The 19,970-nt window shown below is 52.7% G+C and overlaps 2 protein-coding genes across 22 annotated transcripts in view; one reads left to right on the top strand and one right to left on the bottom strand.

Annotated features, from left to right (window-relative positions):
* JAK1 (Janus kinase 1) overlaps window positions 1-7,974 on the bottom strand; it is an 81,547-nt gene extending 73,573 nt beyond the window's left edge. For 2 of the 19 annotated variants that reach the window (XM_080622450.1, XM_080622465.1), the window contains exons 1-3: window positions 4,842-7,625; window positions 1,852-2,923; window positions 568-893 (exon numbers count right to left, since the gene is read on the bottom strand). The gene's annotated coding sequence lies outside the window, so the exon portion shown is untranslated. The other 17 variants (XM_080622452.1, XM_080622455.1, XM_080622453.1 and 14 more) reach the window with 17 other exon arrangements.
* Window positions 7,911-18,962, top strand: AK4 (adenylate kinase 4). 3 transcript variants are annotated; one of them, XM_080622475.1, is made up of 5 exons: window positions 7,911-8,069; window positions 15,388-15,507; window positions 16,982-17,154; window positions 17,469-17,587; window positions 18,381-18,962. In XM_080622475.1, the coding sequence occupies exons 1-5, from the start codon at window positions 8,018-8,020 to the stop codon at window positions 18,493-18,495; spliced, it is 579 nt and encodes a 192-aa protein (XP_080478601.1). In that variant the 5' UTR covers window positions 7,911-8,017; the 3' UTR covers window positions 18,496-18,962. The 3 variants fall into 3 exon arrangements, with proteins under 3 accessions (XP_080478601.1, XP_080478600.1, XP_080478599.1); XM_080622473.1 differs by lacking the exon at window positions 7,911-8,069 and adding an exon at window positions 8,690-8,975; XM_080622474.1 differs by lacking the exons at window positions 7,911-8,069; window positions 17,469-17,587 and adding an exon at window positions 8,682-8,975.
* Window positions 18,963-19,970: the final 1,008 nt, after the last annotated feature.

The following is a 19,970-nucleotide window of genomic DNA, read 5'->3' as shown; positions in this document are numbered from 1 at the left end:
CTGGCTCCAGCAGTGTTAGGTCCCAGAAAGCTTGTAACAGTAGCCCACCTTAAATACATGATCTCATATAAGAGTATATTAATCCACACACAGATCCATGCCTCTCTCCTGCTCCTGTGAAATGTTATGAAGAGCAAATTATGTACCAAGTTGCACAATCCTGACTTTATCACCTGTCTGAATACAGCAATGACAGCGGTAACTCTGACACTGCACCACACCAAAACACTCCGTTCCCAATGAGCGGTTTTGTCCCCAGTCAGACATCAATCAAAGTGACATTTTCCCTTTGTGAATCAAGCGAATGACAACAACATGGGGTTTACATATTATCCAACAACTCAGCTAGTCGCTATCTCCTAAATGTGAGATACAGTCAGAAACATTTTATGCAGGAAGGAGAAATGATGGTGTCATCCCCTATCACACAGTACTTCTGGAGACTCCTTTTCAAAGTAACAGGCACGTGTAATTGCCATTATTGCTCCCACACAGCATTTGCACTGAGTGGCAAAGGATCCCTCACCTGGGAAAAGGAGTGAGAACACAATCACACATTGACCTCACCTGACTCTGAGAAAGTGAAGATAATACCACAGTAGAGCTGAGCACATTTGTAATGAAGGAATTCTTGTGAAGCTCATGATATTTTGCAGGCAGGGTGCTCTTAACAGCAGTGTTTGGAGCTGGCATGCCAAGAAAATACCTCCACATCTGATGATAAATGATGTTGCATGGCTGAGCTGGTGGCATTTCTGATCACACAGGCTGCACCAAAGTCTTCAAGTTGTTTTTCTCCATTCTGCTTTGTCCAGCATCTCCAGGGTCACGTTCAGGGTTGTGGTTTAACCCCAGCCAGCAACTGAGCCCCACACAGCCGCTCACTGTCTCCACTGGTGGGATGGGGAAGTGAATCAGAAGGGTAAAAGTGAGAAATCTCATGGGTTGAGATAATCATAGAACCATAGAACAGTTTAGGTTGGAAGGGACCTTAAAGCTCATCCAGTTCCAACCCCCTGCCATGGGCAGGGATACCTTCCATTAGAGCAGGTAAAGCAAAAGCTGTGCACAAGGAATTCATTCACCACTTCCCATTGACAGATCATTGTTCAGCCATCAGGAAAGCAGATCTCCTTCACAAGTAATGGTGACTTGAGAGGACAAATGCCTTTCTCCTTCTTGACCCAGTTTTATATGCTGAGCAGGGTGTCTTATGGTCTGGAACATCCCTTGGGTCAACTGGGATTAGCTGTCCTGGATGTGTCCTCTCCCCACTCCTTGTGTAGCCCCAGCCTACTCGCTGGTGGGTGGTGTGAGGAGCAGACTCTGTGTCTCGACTCTGTGTAAGCACTGCTCAGCAATAACGAAAACATCTCTCCATCATTAATGCTGTTTTCACCATAAATCCAAAATATAGCCCCATACCAGCTACTATGAAGAAAACTAACTCCACCCCAGCCCAAACCAGCACATTCAGGAACTGCCTAACCTGACCCTAAACCGAGTTACATTCTGGTACATCTAATATGTGCGCGTATCGGGACACTGCAATTAGGCTACTTGATTTGTAAAGATGTTTAAGCAAGAAGGTCTGGATTAAAGTTCAAGGTCAAGTGCTCTGCACTAACCAGAGAGGATCTGAATGAACAGTAATTAAAACAGCCTGATTCCTTTGGGGCACTGCTGGACTTCGAAACAACAACTGTGTGTGCTTGAAACTCTGCTGGGAAGGAGCCTTTCTATTTTAGTACTGCTAAACTGAGGCTTTTTAGTACGGATGCTTCACACTGAACAGTCACACAAGTCACAGCCTTTAAAAACCAGCATTTTGGGCAAAGGCAACATCCTCACCTGGTTTCAAGGCTGGGTGCAGGCTCACAATGGAAGTCTTTAATCCTGACAGCAGCTGGCCAGCTTGCTCGGGGCCCTTCAAAGGAGAATTTGTGGATGAAAGCCAGGAACAGAACAGCCACTCTTGTCTGCAGATCAATAGCCCCAAGGATATGTCACAGGAGCAGGGCTGCTGCTCTCCTCATGCAAAACGTGGGTGGGAAGGAGACAGCCTCCAGATGGGAAAAGGGACTTTCCTGATGAAACAGCCTGAGAACCACTGAGTTAGAATAAATCCTTCTGGAATGACAGCAGAGACGTGTCACGAGAGAACTGCCTTGTCTTGGGATCAAACCCATCCATTACAGAAAGCTTTATCAGAAAACGGATGGGCCTCAGAGACCTTCCTTCTGAGCAGACAGCGATGGGATGTATGTGCATGTTGTTTACATCTCTGCTTTAACATCATTTGTGGGAGGAAGTGCTCCACTGCCAAAAAAGACTTGATGGTTGCATTGTTCGTGTGCAGCAATATTTAGACATAGCAAGCCCACCAGTATTTATAAGAAGGCTGCCCCATTGTCATATCAGTAGGAAGCCACAGGAAGAAGAGATGGACTCTCCATCCGCTCAGCCTGAGAGGAAGATTAAGGCTCCCAGTAAATCTCATTGGAGAGGTGTTGTTTTCAGGCACAGAGAGTGTTTTAGTTCCTGTTCCATGCCAGAGCTCGGAGCTGTACTTGTAACAGGAAACGAGAAGCACAGCCTGAAGCCAGAGGCACATGTCATTTGAACAGGCTCTTTGCTGTCTTTCACCAGCATCCAACATTTGCTCCAGCACACAAGGAGCAGCTCTGCTGCACGTCCCTCTAAGCCAGTCAGGTTGGTCATTAACCCTCAAATCTGACCCTAGGCTTGGTAGGCAAGGACCTGGTCCATAACAAACCTATCTGCCTCTGAGCAGTTACCTTACTTCCTATGGGAAGGAGGGAGGACATGGCTGAACACCACGTTACTTCCAGCTCCAAACTCCACTGCTGCCTGCTTTTCTCCCAGGAAAGCGGATGGACATTGCCTGAGCACCTGCTGGATCCTAAAACAACAGCAGAAATAGGTACAAAGAGATGAAACCGAGCCCTGGCCAGCCTGGAAGCTTACAAATGCTCCCACTCCCAAGATCCCACAGCTCTTCTTCTGTCCCATTCATCCTATAACCAAAACAGGAGCCTACCACAGCACATGGAAGAGGAGCTGCTGTTGTACAGTGAGGAACGGCTGCAGCCATGGGAGATGACCATCTCTCATGTTTGGGATGAGCATGTTCCTGCTCTGGTAAGTCCCTGCAAGCTTTGGAAAGAGGCAGGGAAGAAGCTGAGGGTTGACTCTGCTCAGATTTTAATCCATCTAGAACTTAAAACGCTTGGTAGCAGGATGTCTTTTCTATCACGTGCAGTATCGAGTGCACCAGAATCCCCCTCCAGACACAGGCTCAAGCCACTATCACAACAGCAGTAATAATTTCCCCTGTTAAATGACACACGCTGGCAAACGTTCCATCAGAGCTGCACAGCACTGACTCCGTCTGGGCCCTCAGACATCGCCAGCAGCACTGTCTGGCAGATCCCTTCCAGTAAAGAAGATCAGAGGAATAACATAACCCATCTAATTGCCATGTTGGAGCAGAGCACTGATTGAGTCAATCCCCATTCTCTCCCCGGAGCAGCCAGGGCTGTGCAGAGAAGCACAGGGCAAAGCCCTGGACAGTCCCAGTCCAGAAGGAAGAGTATTCCTAAATACCACCAGGTCAATGACCACACTTATGTTGGTATCAAGAATTAATTGGGACCGCTGGAGATTGCTGCACCAGCGTCGGCAGCCTGAGGGCCATCTGCTTCCCTAGGATGAGAGGGATCTGGGGAACAGGCACTGCAGTAACAAGTCTGCTTATTCTACACAAAACCCCTCGGATTTCACACTCCCCAGCACAATCTGGCCCGCTGGGCCCCTCTGCTGTCATCCTCCAGCACTGCAGCCCGGCCCCCACTCCATCATTTAATTCACATGGCACAAAAATAAGACGAGCCTCGACCATGAGCAAGGCCTCCCAAAAACCTCGTCTTTTCTGGATATTTAAATAACATCGTTACAGAAATGACCCAGGAAATCTGCAGTCTGTCACTCACTGGGGCAGAGAAACCCAAGCAAACCCTGCAAGGGGCAGTACCAGAGGCATTGCTATCTCCCACTGCACCATTCTCACCAGACCAAAACAGCCCATTCCTTACCATCTATTTCATAGGAATTCTTAAAACCGGTTTGTGTTAGAAGGGACCTTAAAGCTCCTCCAGCTCCAACCCCTGCCACGGGCAGGGACACCTTCCACTGGAGCAGCTTGCTCCAAGCCCCTGTGTCCAACCTGGCCTTGAACACTGCCAGGGATGGGGCAGCCACAGCTTCTCTGGGCACCCTGTGCCAGCGCCTCAGCACCCTCACAGGGAAGAGCTTCTGCCTAAGAGCTCATCTCAGTCTCCCCTCTGGCAGGTTCAAGCCATTCCCCTTGGCCTGTCCCTACAGGCCCTTGTCCCAAGCCCCTCTCCAGCTTTCCTGCAGCCCCTTTAGGCACTGGAGCTGCTCTAAGGTCTCCCTGGAGCACAGCAGAGGGGCAGGATCCCCTCCCTGAGCTGCTGCTCACACTCTGGGGGTGCAGCCCAGCACACAGGGCAGTTCTGGGCTCAAGCGCACACTGAAGCTGGCTCATGAGGAGCTTCTCATCCCCCAACACACTCAAATCCTCCTCCTCAGGGCAGCTCCATCCATGCTCCACCCAGCCTGTAGCTGTGCTTGGGATTGCCATGTATTGAGACACACGGAAATGAGCCAAGAAACAAGCTAGCTAAGCTCATGGTATCTTCAACAAGATGTATCAAAGAGTGTCTTAAAAATGCTTTATTTTCCGTACTGCTACAGTTGTTTCCATTTGCTCTGGTACCAAGTATCACCCACTGACCCACCCCTCCGCTCTTCAATACTCCACTGTGCTGCACAGGGCGCTGCTCTCTGAACCATTTTTGAAGATCTCCAAAGCACACCACTTCTGGAAGGCACCTTCCAAGGCAAAGCAGTCAGTTACCAGGCAAACTCTCAATGAAGACCGACATTTTATTCAAAGACAACATTAACCTTTTACTTTTATGCAATGGGGTACATTTAAAATGAGCACACTCTGCTTCAGGAGGACGCTGCCGCGCCGTACGTGCATCCATGGGGCCCAGAGAAGCTCAGATGGCTGCCATCCTTCAGTTATCACAGTACTGTACCTTTACAAGAGACAGCATCAGCACTGTGATAACTGAGCCAGGGCAGCCTGTCAGTCATTGCAGCCCCTCCACAACACTGCTGAGCCCAGCAGGCACATCCTCCACCTCCTCATCCCTTACACATCTCAGAAACACATCACTCCAACCAGTGTCCATCTGCCAGGTGAAAAGCTCAGGAGCATTTAACAGAAGTGGCTTTGCATCAGGGGTTTCAATCCAGCACTAATTATCTGGCTGATTTGTTATCTTAATCACTACAGTGGCTTCTGCAAGGCAGCTCAAAGTGGTTTTAAGTAGTAGCTTCTGCTGGCTACATCCACCAATGTTGGATTTAATGGAGATGGGGTAACTAACTGCTGCACAGGTATCACCACAGAGAACAGGGGGACTCGTCTCTTCCCCCTTAAATCCACTGGAGCTAAACCAGCAGCATTCGGTTTATGCTGCTTGAGTATTGAATGTCACCAACCAGTCACTACGTGCAATGGCAGAGAGCCAGGTGAGTTAATGAAGCTACACTGCCTGCAACAGCTGAGGAGGGGGATCACTAACAGCACCCACATGAGGGCTCTGAGCAGAGCAGCACCCAGGTGTGTTCACCAGAGGCTGCAGCTGGAGTAAGCACGAGGGGCCTAAAGGCTCAGTGGCATTTTTAGGTCATAAGGTACAAATATAAAGTTGTGAAATAAAGAATTCCACCACAAACTGATCACATTACAAGCTTACATCAACCTCTATTTTAACCTCCTTCCCTTTTTCTGTTTTCTTCCCTAAAAACAAGCACTGCCGAAAAAGATCATGGAAGTATTTCTACACACACATGCGCTTCGGTTAAGAGAATCAAACAGATCAAGTTCTGAAATGAGTTTAAAAACCAACAGTTTTACACAACAGAAGTTAATGTGTTACAGAAGAAGTTAATGTATTATTAAGTTTTTCAGAAGAAGTTCATTTTGGATGTTGATGGAATTCACTGGTACAAGGTGCTCTCACGTTTACACCAGGAGGAAGCAGAAACTCCAAGAAGCAGCCTAACACTCTACACAACTCACCTGGAGACGAGCATGTCCTGAGGTGTTAGAGAGACTGTTGTTAAGAGAGAAATACGCACCAGTCAGCTGGCTCCAGCCATCAAAACGGTGTCCTGCATGGTTTTAACTCCAGAGGGCAACGGAGAGACAAATACGAACTATCTGAGGAGAAGCACGCAGTGGGAAAAAAAACATTTGTGTGTTTTAAACCCAACTACAAACATACATTACATAAAAAGGGGACAGCCAACAGATTACGCAATCCTGACGTAAGGCACGGATGACTTAAACACATCCCCTCAAACTCACGGATTTACCATCATTTGTAGATTAAGCATTAGAGTCTGCTGTTGCTAGAACAAAATAGAGACAACAGAAAAGCATGGTAAAACACGTTAATAGATTCTGTATGTACAATGGTGGCTTCTGAAAAGGAAGGCAGCTGTGTAAGTAATGAACCATTCGCTCTCACTCTGAGGTGTTCTTACAACACCACTACTACTCCAAGAGATAAATTCTATTGACTTCCATAGAACAGCGTTGAGAATCCTGTGTTTCACAGGCTGAAGCGATGAGAGGCAATTTGTCACTTTACAGCTCCAGTATGCCCTGACTGCTCTTTCTACATTTCATCCCATGCTCTCAGTAGTTACTATAATGCTATTTAAAGGCAGAAGTTATGAGACCACAAAGGTGAACAGCTCCTGCCCGACACCCCCTGGCACAAAGGCTGTTGCTGGAGTTACATATTCTACGGGCTGATGCCATTTTCTCTATACAGGATCCAGCTCTTACTCCAATACACACACAGTTCATTTCCTTGCATCTAACACTCACCTGTTGACTTTTGCTTGGTCAGACTAAAGCTACACAGACCTGACACAAAAACCCTAAGGAGGGTCACCATTATTCCCCGAAGAAACCCCCTTATAAGCAAAACCTGCATTAGTTTTGGAGCCTAACACACTTTTTTTGCCCTTGTGATTGCAAAAGCATTGCATATTTCCATATACTTTTAAGAAAAACCCTCGAGTTTCCAGTGTTTGCTGCCAGCTTCTGCTTCTGAAGAGGGGCAGAAAGGGGCTGCCGATCCTACTTATTTTGCGATGGGTTTTGTTACTTGTTTAATGCGCACCAGAACTCTTTTAGCATCCCAGCGATGGAATTACCGATGTGCCCCGGCCACAACCCACACGCTCGCCACTCCCCGCGTCCAACCGAGTACTACAAGCCAGGGGTATGAGGTGTGAAGGGAGCAAACCTGATTTCCACCTTGACTATGGCGCTTGTCACAGAAATAATGCCTGAAGAGGAAAGAAACAGCAATGGTGTGAAGAGGAATGGGGATAGGGGCTGTGTGAGAAAGACCCACAACTCCCTCCGCACCGACGGCGCTTCCCCAACCCCTCAGCAGCACAACGGGCCCGGCCATCCCTCACCGCCCTAACAGCCCTCCTCAACCCACCTCAGCGAGAGCCCGACCCCGGCCCGCACCTCACCCGTCTGCCTCCGTCCGTCCGGAGCGCTGGAACCCACCCAGCGGCCTCCTCGGGGCCTGTCAAGCGGCGGCGCCAGGCCCCGCCCGCGTAAACACCGCGGCCCAGAAAATCATAGTGCGCAACGGGGGAGCGCCGCGCCCCGGGGCCGCCCGACGGGGGGGTGCGTGAGGGGGGAGCGGGCGGCGGGGTACCCCGCCGCCCGCTCCCCCCTCACGCACCCCCCCGTCGGGCGGTCCCGGGCCGTAAAGGACCCACCTGAAGGCGCGGCGCTCGGCGGGGCCGGGGGGCGACATGACGCAGCACGGGCTGACGGCGTGAAGGCCGCCATCTTGGTGTGTTTATGGCAGCGCCGCGCCGCCATGTGACGGCCGCTTCCGGGGCGGGGGCAGACGGTGGGTGCACAAGCGTTTTTGTGTGTGTGTGCGCGCACAAGTGCGCGCTTTCCCTGTTCCCGTTATCCCTAGGATAGGAATCTGCTCCCCTCCATGGTGCCCCGGTGCTGGCATCAGCCGTGCGCACACACACGCATCAGCAGGGCAGTGCAAGGAGTGACACATCCCCACCGTTGTCACCAGCTTGGAGCAGCCCGTAAGCGTTTGCAGACCGACCCTTCCACGACGTGTTAAGAACCGTTTGCGGGCTGCGCGTTTGCACGCTTCGTCTCTGCGTTGTGCGTTTGCAAGCTGCTTGCAAGGCTGCGTTTGAATCCAGCTCCAACTTGTGCGTTGCACCCTGTGCGTTTTCAGCCTCTCCGCTGCCAGCACGGGTCTTTTAGCCCCACACGGCCCCCCTGGCTCCGTGCGGGTCAGCCCCGCCGCGCCTGGTGCTGCCCTGCCCGGTTGCAGGACACACACCGGCCATAGAGCTGCCGGCTGCCTTTATACCGGAGCCCTCCGCAGCCGTTCCTCTCTCGGCCCTCGGACCTGTGCCCTAAGGGGCTCCGGGACTACAAGTCCCAGGGTGCCGCGGCCCGAGGGGGCGGGCAGATGGGGGGCGGGCAGCGCTGGCCGCGAGGGCTCCCCCCGCCCTGCTGATGTGTACGGGCCGCGGCGGCGGCTGGATGCGGGGGGAGCGGAGCGGCTCGGCACGGCTGGGGCCGGCTGGTTCGCTGTCCTGCCCCGCGGAGCCCCGGGCCGGGCTCCGGCAGCCGGCCATGGCCTCCAAGCTGCTGCGAGCGGTGGTGCTGGGACCCCCCGGCTCGGGGAAGGGGACGGTGTGCGAGAGGATCGCCCGCAGCTTCGGGCTGCAGCACCTCTCCAGCGGCCAGTTCCTGAGGGAGAGCCTCGGCGGCGGCGGTGGTGAGTGCCCGCGGGGTGCCCCGCCGGGGGGAGACAACGAGGGGTGCAACGGAGGGCACCGGGGCGGGATGGTTATGGGAATGGTGATGGAGATGAGGATGGTGATGGAGATGAGGATGGTGATGGGACCCCCCCTCCGGGTACACCACGGGTTGTTTTATCTCCGTGGGGTTGGCACAGCTCATTCATTGCCTTCTCCCTCCGGCCGGAGCTCCCGCACTGCCCGATAAAAGTGGGGTCTGGTGCTGTGGTAAGCCGGGGGTGTGTAATAGTTTCATTCCTGTGCCGAGCGGGTACGGCTGCAGAGAAGCCGGTAGGAATAACCTGTCTGCTCGGGTACCGATGGTTAACGGTGGCAGCGGGGGACACAGGTTATGTGTTATTAATAACTTCATCTTGCCCCGTGTACGGGAATGGAGTATAAACTGCAGAGCGGTGGACAGCAGATGGCTGAAATGGTGGGTGCCTGTGCAACCACACTGGAAGGGATGGGTTGGGAACGTGCATTCATGCACGGAGGAGATCCCACTGGGAAAATTACTGTGGGTCGCAGGGTGCTGTGATGTGCTGGGTTATACCAGCCCCTGTGGCAAGCCCAGTGGGCGTTATGTTGTGCTGGTGCGTGTCTCCGCTCCTCATGAAACTCCCTTCCACGTCCAAAGCCCTGGGGAGAACAGATGGTCTCTGCTGTGTTCATGCCCCGGGCAGTGCTATGAGATGCTTCCCAGCCCCGGTGATGCTCAGGAGTGGGCGTGCTGCACCCCACCTTGTGCTCCCGTTCCTCTTCAGCATCCATTAGGCAATCCCAGCATCTTTCTTACTCCGACTGTTCCTCCTCTCCTCTGCCAACGTGTGAAAGACTGACCCCGGGGGGAGGCTGACTCACCGAGCAGAGGAACGGTGAAACAGCATCAACACAAAACAAGGCAGAGAACAGAGGAGGGGTGAAGTTTTGGAGAGCTGTGTGCTCCAGCCAGGGCGTTTCACGCAGCCCTGCGCTGGTCACTCCTTTAAAAATACCCAGATTTCCTTTTACAAATAAACGGGACAATATTATTTCCTTTGGAAAGGCTCAAATTTAGGAAAATCCCCATGGCTGCTTTGGCTGCAGGACAAAACACCCGTGTGAAAAGTGAGCAGGGCAGTGCAGGGAGACTCTGTGTCCACCTGGGAACTCATAGTCAAGCCCTACATGAGCGTATTCCCTCAGTCCTGTATTTCAGTTCATAGTCGTGCTGTAGAGCTCCTCTGGGGACACTGGGGAAGGAAAAAGGGGGCTGTGAAAGGTGTTTCCCAAAGCGCATTGTGTAACTCCCCTTTCCCAAAGGAAGTCACACTGAGAAATGCTGGTAGAATTGCTCAGAAGGCAGTCAGCCCTATTTTTTAGTGCAGCTGGCATGACGTTCTCATCCCACCTTTGACTCAGCCTCTGGTTACAGCTCTCAGTAAGCTGCAGCTATTTGCTATTTATTTTCTGCTATTTGCTTTGGACAAGCTGTAACACGACTGTGCTCTGTGCGCCAGCTCCAGGGGAAGCTGGATGCAAGGAGTCTCTGCTCTTGAGTTTTACCATCTGTGCCACTGGATTTGCATTTTAGGGGAGCTGGGGGCCTTTGATCCAAACGGAATCGTCTCAGAGTCATCACCCCAAAGGGATGCTTCTGTCCAGTGGTTTTAGAGTCGTCTTGGTCTGAGGATGGCAGGGAGACCTCGGTGCACGGAGGATTTTCCCACTTGCCATGGCAAGACATAAAGAAGCTGTGGTTGTGGGGTTCAGGCTTGGGTGTCAGCAGTCCTGGGGATCCAGGACTTCACTCTGCAGCCGGATGAAGCATCTGAATGCATGCTGAAGGGCTTGAGGTTTTGCTACAGCAACCCTATGAGTGCATCGGCTATTGCACATTTGTCTGTTAACAGTGTCTCGCTTAACAAGTGGCTCTTCTGCTGTAGAAAAGGGCCTTTTAAAGGTCTTGGAAGGCTTAGAAACTGATTTTGGTGCTAAGCAGGGGTGTTGGAGGGTGGTGAGTGATTTCCTTGCCACTACTTGCCCCAGCACCCAGGGGGTTGCTCTGGTGTTGGCAGCATCTTGGGGTCTTATCAGGACTCAGCAGTTAATCTGCAATACAACTTAATTTCTTCTCCAAGTGGCTTTGGCTGAGGGTCAGCATCCCCCCAGGGACATGTGGGACTTATGTCTGTCCCAGCGCTCCCTTTAATGTGCTTCACTGGAGGCAAAAGTGGCTCCTGTCCCCTCCTCGTGATGGGTTTTGTCTGTTAGCATCAACCAAAGGAAGCACAGAAGAAAGGCTGGAGGGGATGTGGGCTGTGCATGACTGAGCCCCATGGACCTTCTCCCCACCTTTTCCGTGGGTGATGGGCTTTGCTGCCTGTTGGAGCTGAGCCCAGGAGGTGCAACCTGCCAGCCCTCTGGTTTTCCATAGCGTCCATGCTTCATCTTTATGTCCAGGAGCAGCCACCCCACAGACAGACCCCACTGCCCATCAAATGAACAGGTCATGGCCTGAATTTGGGTCCACATCAGGCTCCAGCTCCCCAAAGTCACATCCTGCTGGTGGGGACAGGATGGGAGTGAGGGTCCTGGATGGAGCACCCACATTGGGAGCAAGATCCTGGGGTCTCAAAACTGGGGTGGTGTTTGGAGCTGTTGCAGCTTAACTGTGCTGGTGCACAAGCAGCTGTTGCCAGTCCCCTAATAACCCTCCAGGGTTTCTCCTCTCCATTAACTCCAGATTGTGTGCTGCAGCCTAAATAAAAACAAAATCCCGTTGAAGGTTGTGCCGTGGGGCAGAATGTCCAGGGTTATCTAACACACAGGGGTTGGAGGCTGCCAAGCATCCTGTTTGGGAGCAGCCTCTCCTCCAGCCCGGTCCTAGGTGGCTGTTTTGCTGCTCATGGCCTCGGGGGCTGGAGATGTCTCTCGGGGCTGTTGCTTTTATAAGGATGGATGGCTGCAGATCAGGGTCGCAAGGGAGAAGAAGCCGCAGACAGCTTGACATCCCATGTGTTAAAGGGCAGATTAAACCCGTGGTCATTAGATTAATGGGATTAAGCCCATAAGTCAAAAGGCTGTTTTGCACTGAGCTCAGCACTCCTGGGAGCACCCGGTGCCAGCCCAGGTTAGGCAGCATGAGCAGCATCCAAGGAGCCCCTTGCTACGGGGTGTAACTGCAGAGCAATGCATGCACCCCCTCTCTGCACCCGGCCGTAGCAGTGGGGATTGCTTGCCTTGGTGCTGTGCAGTGCAACAGGGGTGAACCCCAGCTCCTCACACAGGGAAACCAGGATCTTCCACCAGGGTCAGGAAAGGCTGCCCAAGCCCTGCTCCCCTTTGTGGGAGTGTTGCACGGGGGGCTTGCATGGAGCAGGCTGGGCTCTGGGGCTGGTGTGGCTGGAAAGGGGGTAACAAATGTAAAATTGGAGATCATGGAATCCCAGATGGGTTTGGGCTGGAAGGGACCTTAAAGCTCATCCAGTTCCAACCCCTGTCACGGGCAGGGACACCTTGCACTAGAGCAGCTTGCTCCAAGCCCCTGTGTCCAACCTGGCCTTGAACACTGCCAGGGATGGGGCAGCCACAGCTTCTCTGGGCACCCTGGGCCAGCGCCTCAGCACCCTCACAGGGAAGAGCTTCTGCCTAAGAGCTCATCTCAGTCTCCCCTCTGGCAGGTTCAAGCCATTCCCCTTGGCCTGTCCCTACAGCCTCTGATGAAGATAAAGGTGCCTTGAGGAACCCTGTGGCAGCAGGGTTGTGTTACAGGGGTGATGTGCTCCGCCACATCCTGGGTGTTGGGGATCTGGGTACCAGGCAGCTCTCAGGTCCTTAATGCAAGATACATGCCCATTCCCTCTGTGAGAGGAGAGGTGGTGCTGCCACACGTGCTTTGGAACAGGGAGAGCCTCCAGGAGCTGTGTGGAAGCAGTCAGCATCCTGTGCTGGTCATGCTTTTCCCCATGCTGGTGCATGCCCCTCTGTGCTGGTGCACGTCTCCGTGCTATTGTGTCCCCTCCGCACACACGGGGCACACAAAGGAGCAGAATTCCTGGCAGCAGGAATCATCCATCTGTTGTGGAGCAGTGGAGAGCTGTCCACCCATATCAGAGCAGTGGGAAGCGTGCAGCCTCTGAGATGCAGAGCTGTATTTCCAGACTTCACAACTTGGTTTGCAGCACCAAGCCCAGGTCCAGCAGCGATTCCCTGGGATGGCCAGCGCTCCTTGGGACCTTCTCCTGCAGCTCCATGGCTCCCGGGCTGTGCTCTGGGATCAGCTCTGCCCTGCAGGCCCAGGGCAATGTGCAGACCATGTGAATGAACACTAAAGTCTGCAGGCAGATGTGATAATATTTATGCCCTGGCAGGTCTCTGTGCTGGTTGCATAAGGCATCATGTATTCTTTCCATCCCCGTGTCCTTTGCTTTTCCAGGCAGGATTGCTGCCAGCAGCCCTGGCGACAGAGACAAAAGCACATGTCATTGGAAAAAGGTATTTTCTGCTCCCGGTGCCTGGCAGCCACTGTGACTCGGAGCAGGGAACTGAAATGCCTTTATGGAGCAGAGGGAGACAGGGATGTGGTCCCCATCCCCGCGGTGACTCAGCCCTGCAGGCCATGAGTCAGTGCCTGCTGCCAGTCCGTATTGCACACAGGTTGGATTCCAGGCGGGAAGCGTGGCTCGGCTGGCAGCCCCGCTTCCCTGCCACGCGGCCCCTGCACATGGGGTTTGGAGCCTCAGAGGTTTCCTGTGCACATCCCAGCCCGCTGCTGCCAGGGGATCCGTGCAGGCTGCGTCAGGTTCCCTGTTAGATCGGATGAGCCCTCTCCAGGAGCTGTGTATGGTGCAAACCCCCCTTCCTGCAGCTCAGGAGTTCAGGTGTATGTGCCTTTTGCTTTGACATCTCGCTGCGGTTTGGAAGGCCAGAGCCTGCCTCCAAATGCAGGATCCCATGGCTTTTTTAAGAGAGTTCCTATACTCTGAGAGGCTAAAATGTGCTGTCCTCAGCAGAAATCTCCCAAAACCCATTGCAGAATTGTTAATTTCTGGTGACAAACGCTATTTCAGCTGCTGCGGGAAGAGAGCAGAGGTGTCCATAGCATCCTGGTCCAAGAGGGGAGAGGCTGGACCTCTGCTTGTGGCAGGACCAGGACATGTCACACATGGTGGTAAAGACTATTTGCATTTTCCAATCAGTTTCTTTGTGTCCCTGGGCGGCTAAAAGAGAATCCCAGGCAACCCATAAGTAAGAAGCAATTGAATTTGTTGCATCTCTCCTTGGAGTAACATCTGCTGTACCCCAGCTGCAATAAAAATGTAAGCAGAATAAACCCTTATTACATCCTGAGTGATGCCAGGTTGCTGTCAAGGTGGACCCAGACATGGTGTAACCTGTGCAGAAACCACTGTGGGCTTCTCCTCAGCACTGCTGGCTCCAGCTGAGTGATGTGGGGTAAGGGATATTTGCATTGCAGTTACACCGCAATGAGGTTCTCAAGGATTTGATCTTGGGAATAATTTTCTTATCTGACTTTTTATTAATTTGAGGCTTTGAAGTCTTAAAGCCCTTCGGATAGGGAGCTGTCTTCCAATACTTGAAGGGCTGACAAGAAACCTGGAGAGGGGCTTGGGACAAGGGCCTGTAGGGACAGGCCAAGGGGAATGGCTTTAACCTGCCAGAGGGGAGACTGAGATGAGCTCTTAGGCAGAAGCTCTTCCCTGTGAGGGTGCTGAGGCGCTGGCACAGGGTGCCCAGAGAAGCTGTGGCTGCCCCATCCCTGGCAGTGCTCAAGGCCAGGTTGGACACAGGGGCTTGGAGCAAGCTGCTCTAGTGGAAGGTGTCCCTGCCTGTGGCAGGGGTTGGAGCTGGATGAGCTTTAAGCTCCCTTCCAACCCAAACCAGGCTGGGATTCCGTGTTTGTACGTTAACCAGGTCTGTGGTCCGGGATGGGGTCACCATGCCACCATTCAGAGGTGTGTGGAGTTGGCACATCCCTTGCAGTTGGTTCCATACCTTTGGGACATTTAATATTCATGCCAGTCTTGCCTGTAACCACATGGGTGCTGTTTCCAAAACCAAAGGAGCTCTTTACGTGGCACATGGTGTGTGCACGGGTATGGCAGGTACGGTGCTGTTGACAGCAGGGCCGCCACGGCTCATCTGCTGCTTGCTGTGTTCCTGCTCGTGGGTATTTCAAGCATTTCCATTTCTACAGCACCAAAAGGACCTCTTGGCCTCCAGCTACCAGGAACAGCAGCTCTGAGCAGAGGGACGCTGCCGAAAACATCCTGGATGAGCAATTTGGGAGGACAGGCAGAATTTGAGGGGGAGCGCTGGTTTTTAAGTGGAAATGCCATGGTTTTTTCCTTTTCTCTCTCTTTTTTCTTTGCTTCTCTTGAACAGAAGCTGGTGTCTTGGCAAAGCAGTACCTTGAGCGAGGCCTTCTGGTGCCCGACCACGTCATCACACGCATGATGATGACGGAGCTGGAGAAGCGGCGAGAGCAGCACTGGCTGCTGGATGGTGAGTGCGCTGCCGGCATTCCCTCTGATGGGAAAATCCCAGCTCCCTTTCAGACTCTGTTCTGCTGCTTATGGCTTGGCAGCACCAGGAAAGAGAAGATCTTTGATAGTCGTGGAAAGAGAGGCGGGAGCTGAGCTGTTGGCAGAGACATCTGCCCCAAGCAGCAGCACGTGCGTGTCCAGCTGAGCCCTTGGCTCGTGTCCGGGAAAGGGAAAGGCTAGGAAAGGAGATGGGTGTTTTATCAAGCGGAGCCAGGGAGCAGAGTGAGGCTGGAGGCAAGCCAAGAAAAACCTCTTATCACCTCCATATGTGTGCAAAGGAGCTATTCGTGCCGAGGCTGAAAGCCACCTGAGGTGCGGGTGGAGAAGACACTGAGAGCAAACCGGCAAGGGAAGCAGTGAGAGGAGCAGCAAAGGGTTTGCCAGGAGCTCCTGCAGCCCTTGGTGGTGAAGCTGCATCCCAGCAGCTGTGGTGCAGTGCTGGAGGTGGCCTGGGAGCTAACAAGGGCTGATGGCTGCTCTAGGAACTGCTCTGGGGCCTGGTTAGGGGATGGGGAAGGATGGGTTGTGCTGAGCTGTGCTGCTGGGCACAGGCAGGTGTGATGTGTAGGGATGTGTAGCCATGGTGGTTATAGGGGTAGAAACCTTCCCTTGCCAATCTGCTGATGTCTTTGAAATGGTCAGTGAATATGGAGATAATAATGGAATCCCAGACTGGTTTGGCTTGGAAGGGAGCTTAAAGCTCATCCAGCTCCAACCCTGCCACGGGCAGGGACACCTTCCACTACAGCAGCTTGCTCCAAGCCCCTGTGTCCAACCTGGCCTTGAGCACTGCCAGGGATGGGGCAGCCACAGCTCCTTTGGGCAGCCTGTGCCAGCGCCTCAGCACCCTCACAGGGAAGAGCTTCTGCCTAAGAGCTCATCTCAGTCTCCCCTCTGGCAGCTTAAAGCCATTCCCCTTGGCCTGTCCCTACAGGCCCTTGTCCCAAGCCCCTCTCCAGGTTTCTTGTTGGCCCCTGTCAAGCTTTTGGCTAATAATACCCTGCTTGGGAGGATCCTGGGAGGTCTCAGAGGGTTTTATGGATGTAAAAAAGATTAAAAACATCAAAAAAAAGGGTGTTACCAGCAGAGAAGGCCGGAGAGGGGACCGGCTCAGAGCCACCCCTTGTTGCAGTCTGATGGCAAGAACAGATGCTTCCACCAGCACCAGCCCCTCTGCAGGGATCTAGCCCAGCATCAGACACGACTTTGCAGGAAAACATGAGCCCACAGCGACCTGTGTGATGTATTTTGGGAGTCAGTGCTGTAAGAGCTATTTTTTATTGCAGCCATATGGTGGATGCCTGACTCTCACACCGCTTGTGCTAGAGCGAGGAGCTGCTCTGGTTCTGCAGCTCCGGGGCGGTGGGTTTGGTTCCATCACTGCTGCTTTCTTGCCTCTCACAACACCCCTTCCTGATGCTGTGTCTATACAGGTTTCCCTCGCACGCTGGGGCAAGCCGAGGCATTGGACAGGATCTGTGAGCTGGACCTGGTCATCAGCTTGAACATTCCCTTTGAGACGCTGAAGGATCGCCTGAGCGCCCGCTGGGTCCACCCGGGCAGCGGGAGGGTGTACAACATGGACTTCAACCCCCCTCATGTGCGGGTAGGAGCCTGTAGCATCCCAGTGGTGCCGGCTGGGAGCAGCTCGCAGAGGAAAAGATGAGGGAAACCTTTTCTGTGTGAGCTGAGATCATAAATAAGCATAGGGGAAGAAATCCCAGGGAGCGAGTGTTGAGCAGTGGAGCTCGGGACCCAGCCTGAAGGGGTTATGCTAGATATTAATTAGGAAAATGGGATTTATCCAGGGATGCTTGATGGATGCAGAACAGGACAAGGCATTTGTCAGTGGTGCATGGGAGGGAGCTGCAGTGATGGAGCTGGGGCTCCATCCTCTCCATGGTGTTTGCCTTCCTGCAGGGTGTTGATGACCTGACGGGTGAGCCGCTGGTCCAGAGCGAGGATGACAGACCTGAGGCCGTTGCTGCCAGGCTCAGAAAATACAAAGATGCTGCAAAGCCAGTGATAGAGATGTACAAGTGAGTTGGACCGTGTGGAATAACCCACAGTGTGACCATAAAACCAGGCACAAGTTCTGAGATGCCCCACACCCTGCCCTGCCCATGCAGAGCCGTCACTGAGGTGGGGATGGAGATGTTGCAGAGAGCAGCCCTGTGCTGTGCAGGTGCAGGGTGGTGTGTGCTGCACAGTCACCCTATAAAAGTCATCCAGGGCAAGAAATCGGTTTAGGTAAAGTACAGGATGATTGGCAAGAGGGCAGGAGGCTTGGATGGGTCTACTGTGAGCACAGGCACATTTCAGGGCTTGTCCCTTCTGCAGTGCTGGTAGTTTGGGACCGAGTTGGGAAGAGATGGATGCTGTTGGTGGCAATCCACTACTGAGAGGGAGCAAGCACCCAGGAGCATTTATAAAACCAGAAGTGGTCCAGAAGGGGACAAAGGTGCCTTTGCAGAGGAGGGAGGAGAACTGAGGCCGTGAGTTACTTGCTTAAGCACATGAATAAATCCTGCTGATTTACATGTATAAAGCACTTTATAGAGTGGTCTTTAGGGGGCTGAGGGTGAGCTGTGTCCTGGGTAATGTGATTATTCATGGTTATCTGGGTTTGGTTCATCCGTGTGTGAGTGCAGCTGGGCTCCTACCAGTGAACACCACTGCTCATCTCCTTCATTCCCGTCCTCTCACCCAAAAAGCCATTGGTGAGCTTCCAGCCTGGCTGGGCTGTCCCCTGCCAATGGCCAACCTGACCTCAAACACCCCTGTCCTCAGGAAGGGCTGGTGGTCACTTCTCCCCCCCCATCTCTCTTCCAGGAGCAGGGGCATCCTTCACTCCTTCTCGGGCACAGAGACCAACAAGATCTGGCCGTACGTGTACACCCTGCTTTCCAGCAAGATCCCACCCGTCCTCTCGGATGAGGAGAACTAAACAGCTTGTGCCGAGGACCAGGAGTTGATTCCCCCACGGATTCGGTTTCTCTGTGCGGTGCTGGGGCTGTGCTCAGATTAGGCAACTGTGTGGTATCTTGTGTCCCTTCCCCGGGTGACATCGGTGGGTACATGGTTATAGCCAGTATCAGGGTGAAAAGGTCTTTGTTTATAAGGTCAAGTCTGCTGGAATAAGGTGGCTTTATTCTCTTTGGAGGCTATGAAGTGTTCTTGTCTATGGTCCAAGTGCACACAGAGATCAGGTAATGGTCATACCAGGTCTACACAGCTTGCCGTGATGTCCCTGACACCCCCATACAAACCCCCGTTGCTGTTTGAGCCTACAGTGTGCCACCCTGTTGCTCCACAGTGCCGTTTTCTGTAGGTTACTCTCTAGTTGTTTGTTGTTTGTGGGTTTTTTCCTATAAATTATTTTCTATGAACTTTATTTCTTAGAAAAAGAAAGCTCTACAAAGTAAGGCTCAGCCCAGTGGGAACTGGAGAGCAACATGGAAAACATGCACACTGCAAAGCTTGGAATGTGAAGATCACATTTCCAGCATCAATACATGTAAAAGAGGGAAGACTTTGGAGGTAAAACACACGCTTGTGTTTCTTCCATAGAGGGAGAGGCAATTCCTGTCAGAAAAAGCTGCTGTACAGTCCAGTTTTCATGCAGTGCTATGACACCGAGCAGGATCTGTGCTGGGGATGTGTTGCACTCCTTTGTGCTTACCCTGTTTATAGCTTTGACTACAGCAAGATACAGTCATAAGAGTTTCTCCCAAAGATCTATTTCAATGTGTGCTTCAGTTTTGGGGAGAAATCAGGTCATTCCATCTTCTGTGCTGCCTTTGTCCCTGAATTCCCCTGGAGATGGGGTGTTCCCCACGGGGTTCCTGCTGCAGCATTCCTGGCAGAAGCAGCTCCTTTGCCACAAACCCCAGAGGGATGAGAGCCTTCCCTTCCTCAGGACACGTGCTGGGGCTGCTGAGAGCTGTGCCCAGGCATTTCCCACCATTGACAGCATCTTCTGAGCATGTTGCTCCTCTTCTGTCACGTGCAGGAGCTTTGTGGCTGGATGGGACGGCTTGTCTCAACTGGAAGTACTGAGACCCTCCTTGGTGGTAGGACTGCAGTACCTAAGCAATGGGGATGCTCTTTTTGTCTCCTCAAGTTGCCTTATTTTATAGACTATATATTTAAAGCAAAATAAAGCCAGAAGTGTATTTTTAAAGGTTAAAAAAGGAAAAAAAAAAAAAAAGCTGAATTTTAGCATCAATTTTGGGGAATTCTGCAGGAAGCTGCTGTCTGCCATGGGTGGCTCAGCAGGAGGGCAGGAAAGCTGCCACTCCACAACACCCATTTGATGAATTAGAGCAGCCCAGGCGAATTTTAATTGCTGAAGTGTCACTATTCCTATTTTCTGTTTGGAGAGTGGCCCCATGGCAGGGCAGGGGGAGCCGACTGGCTTTG

The sequence above is a fragment of the Psittacula echo genome (genome assembly GCF_963264785.1).
Source record: "Psittacula echo genome assembly, chromosome: 7".
Taxonomy (NCBI): domain Eukaryota; kingdom Metazoa; phylum Chordata; class Aves; order Psittaciformes; family Psittacidae; genus Psittacula; species Psittacula echo.
This window is presented reverse-complemented; position numbering and strand designations above follow the sequence as displayed.

Bases quoted from the DNA above. Each gene is read 5' to 3' on its own strand.
- AK4 (XM_080622473.1), top strand. From the start codon at position 8,711: ATGTGTACGGGCCGCGGCGGCGGCTGGATGCGGGGGGAGCGGAGCGGC. The intron at 17,155-17,468 runs GTAGGAGCCTGT...GCCTTCCTGCAG, and splicing joins TCAACCCCCCTCATGTGCGG to GGTGTTGATGACCTGACGGG. The intron at 17,588-18,380 runs GTGAGTTGGACC...TCTCTCTTCCAG, and splicing joins CCAGTGATAGAGATGTACAA to GAGCAGGGGCATCCTTCACT.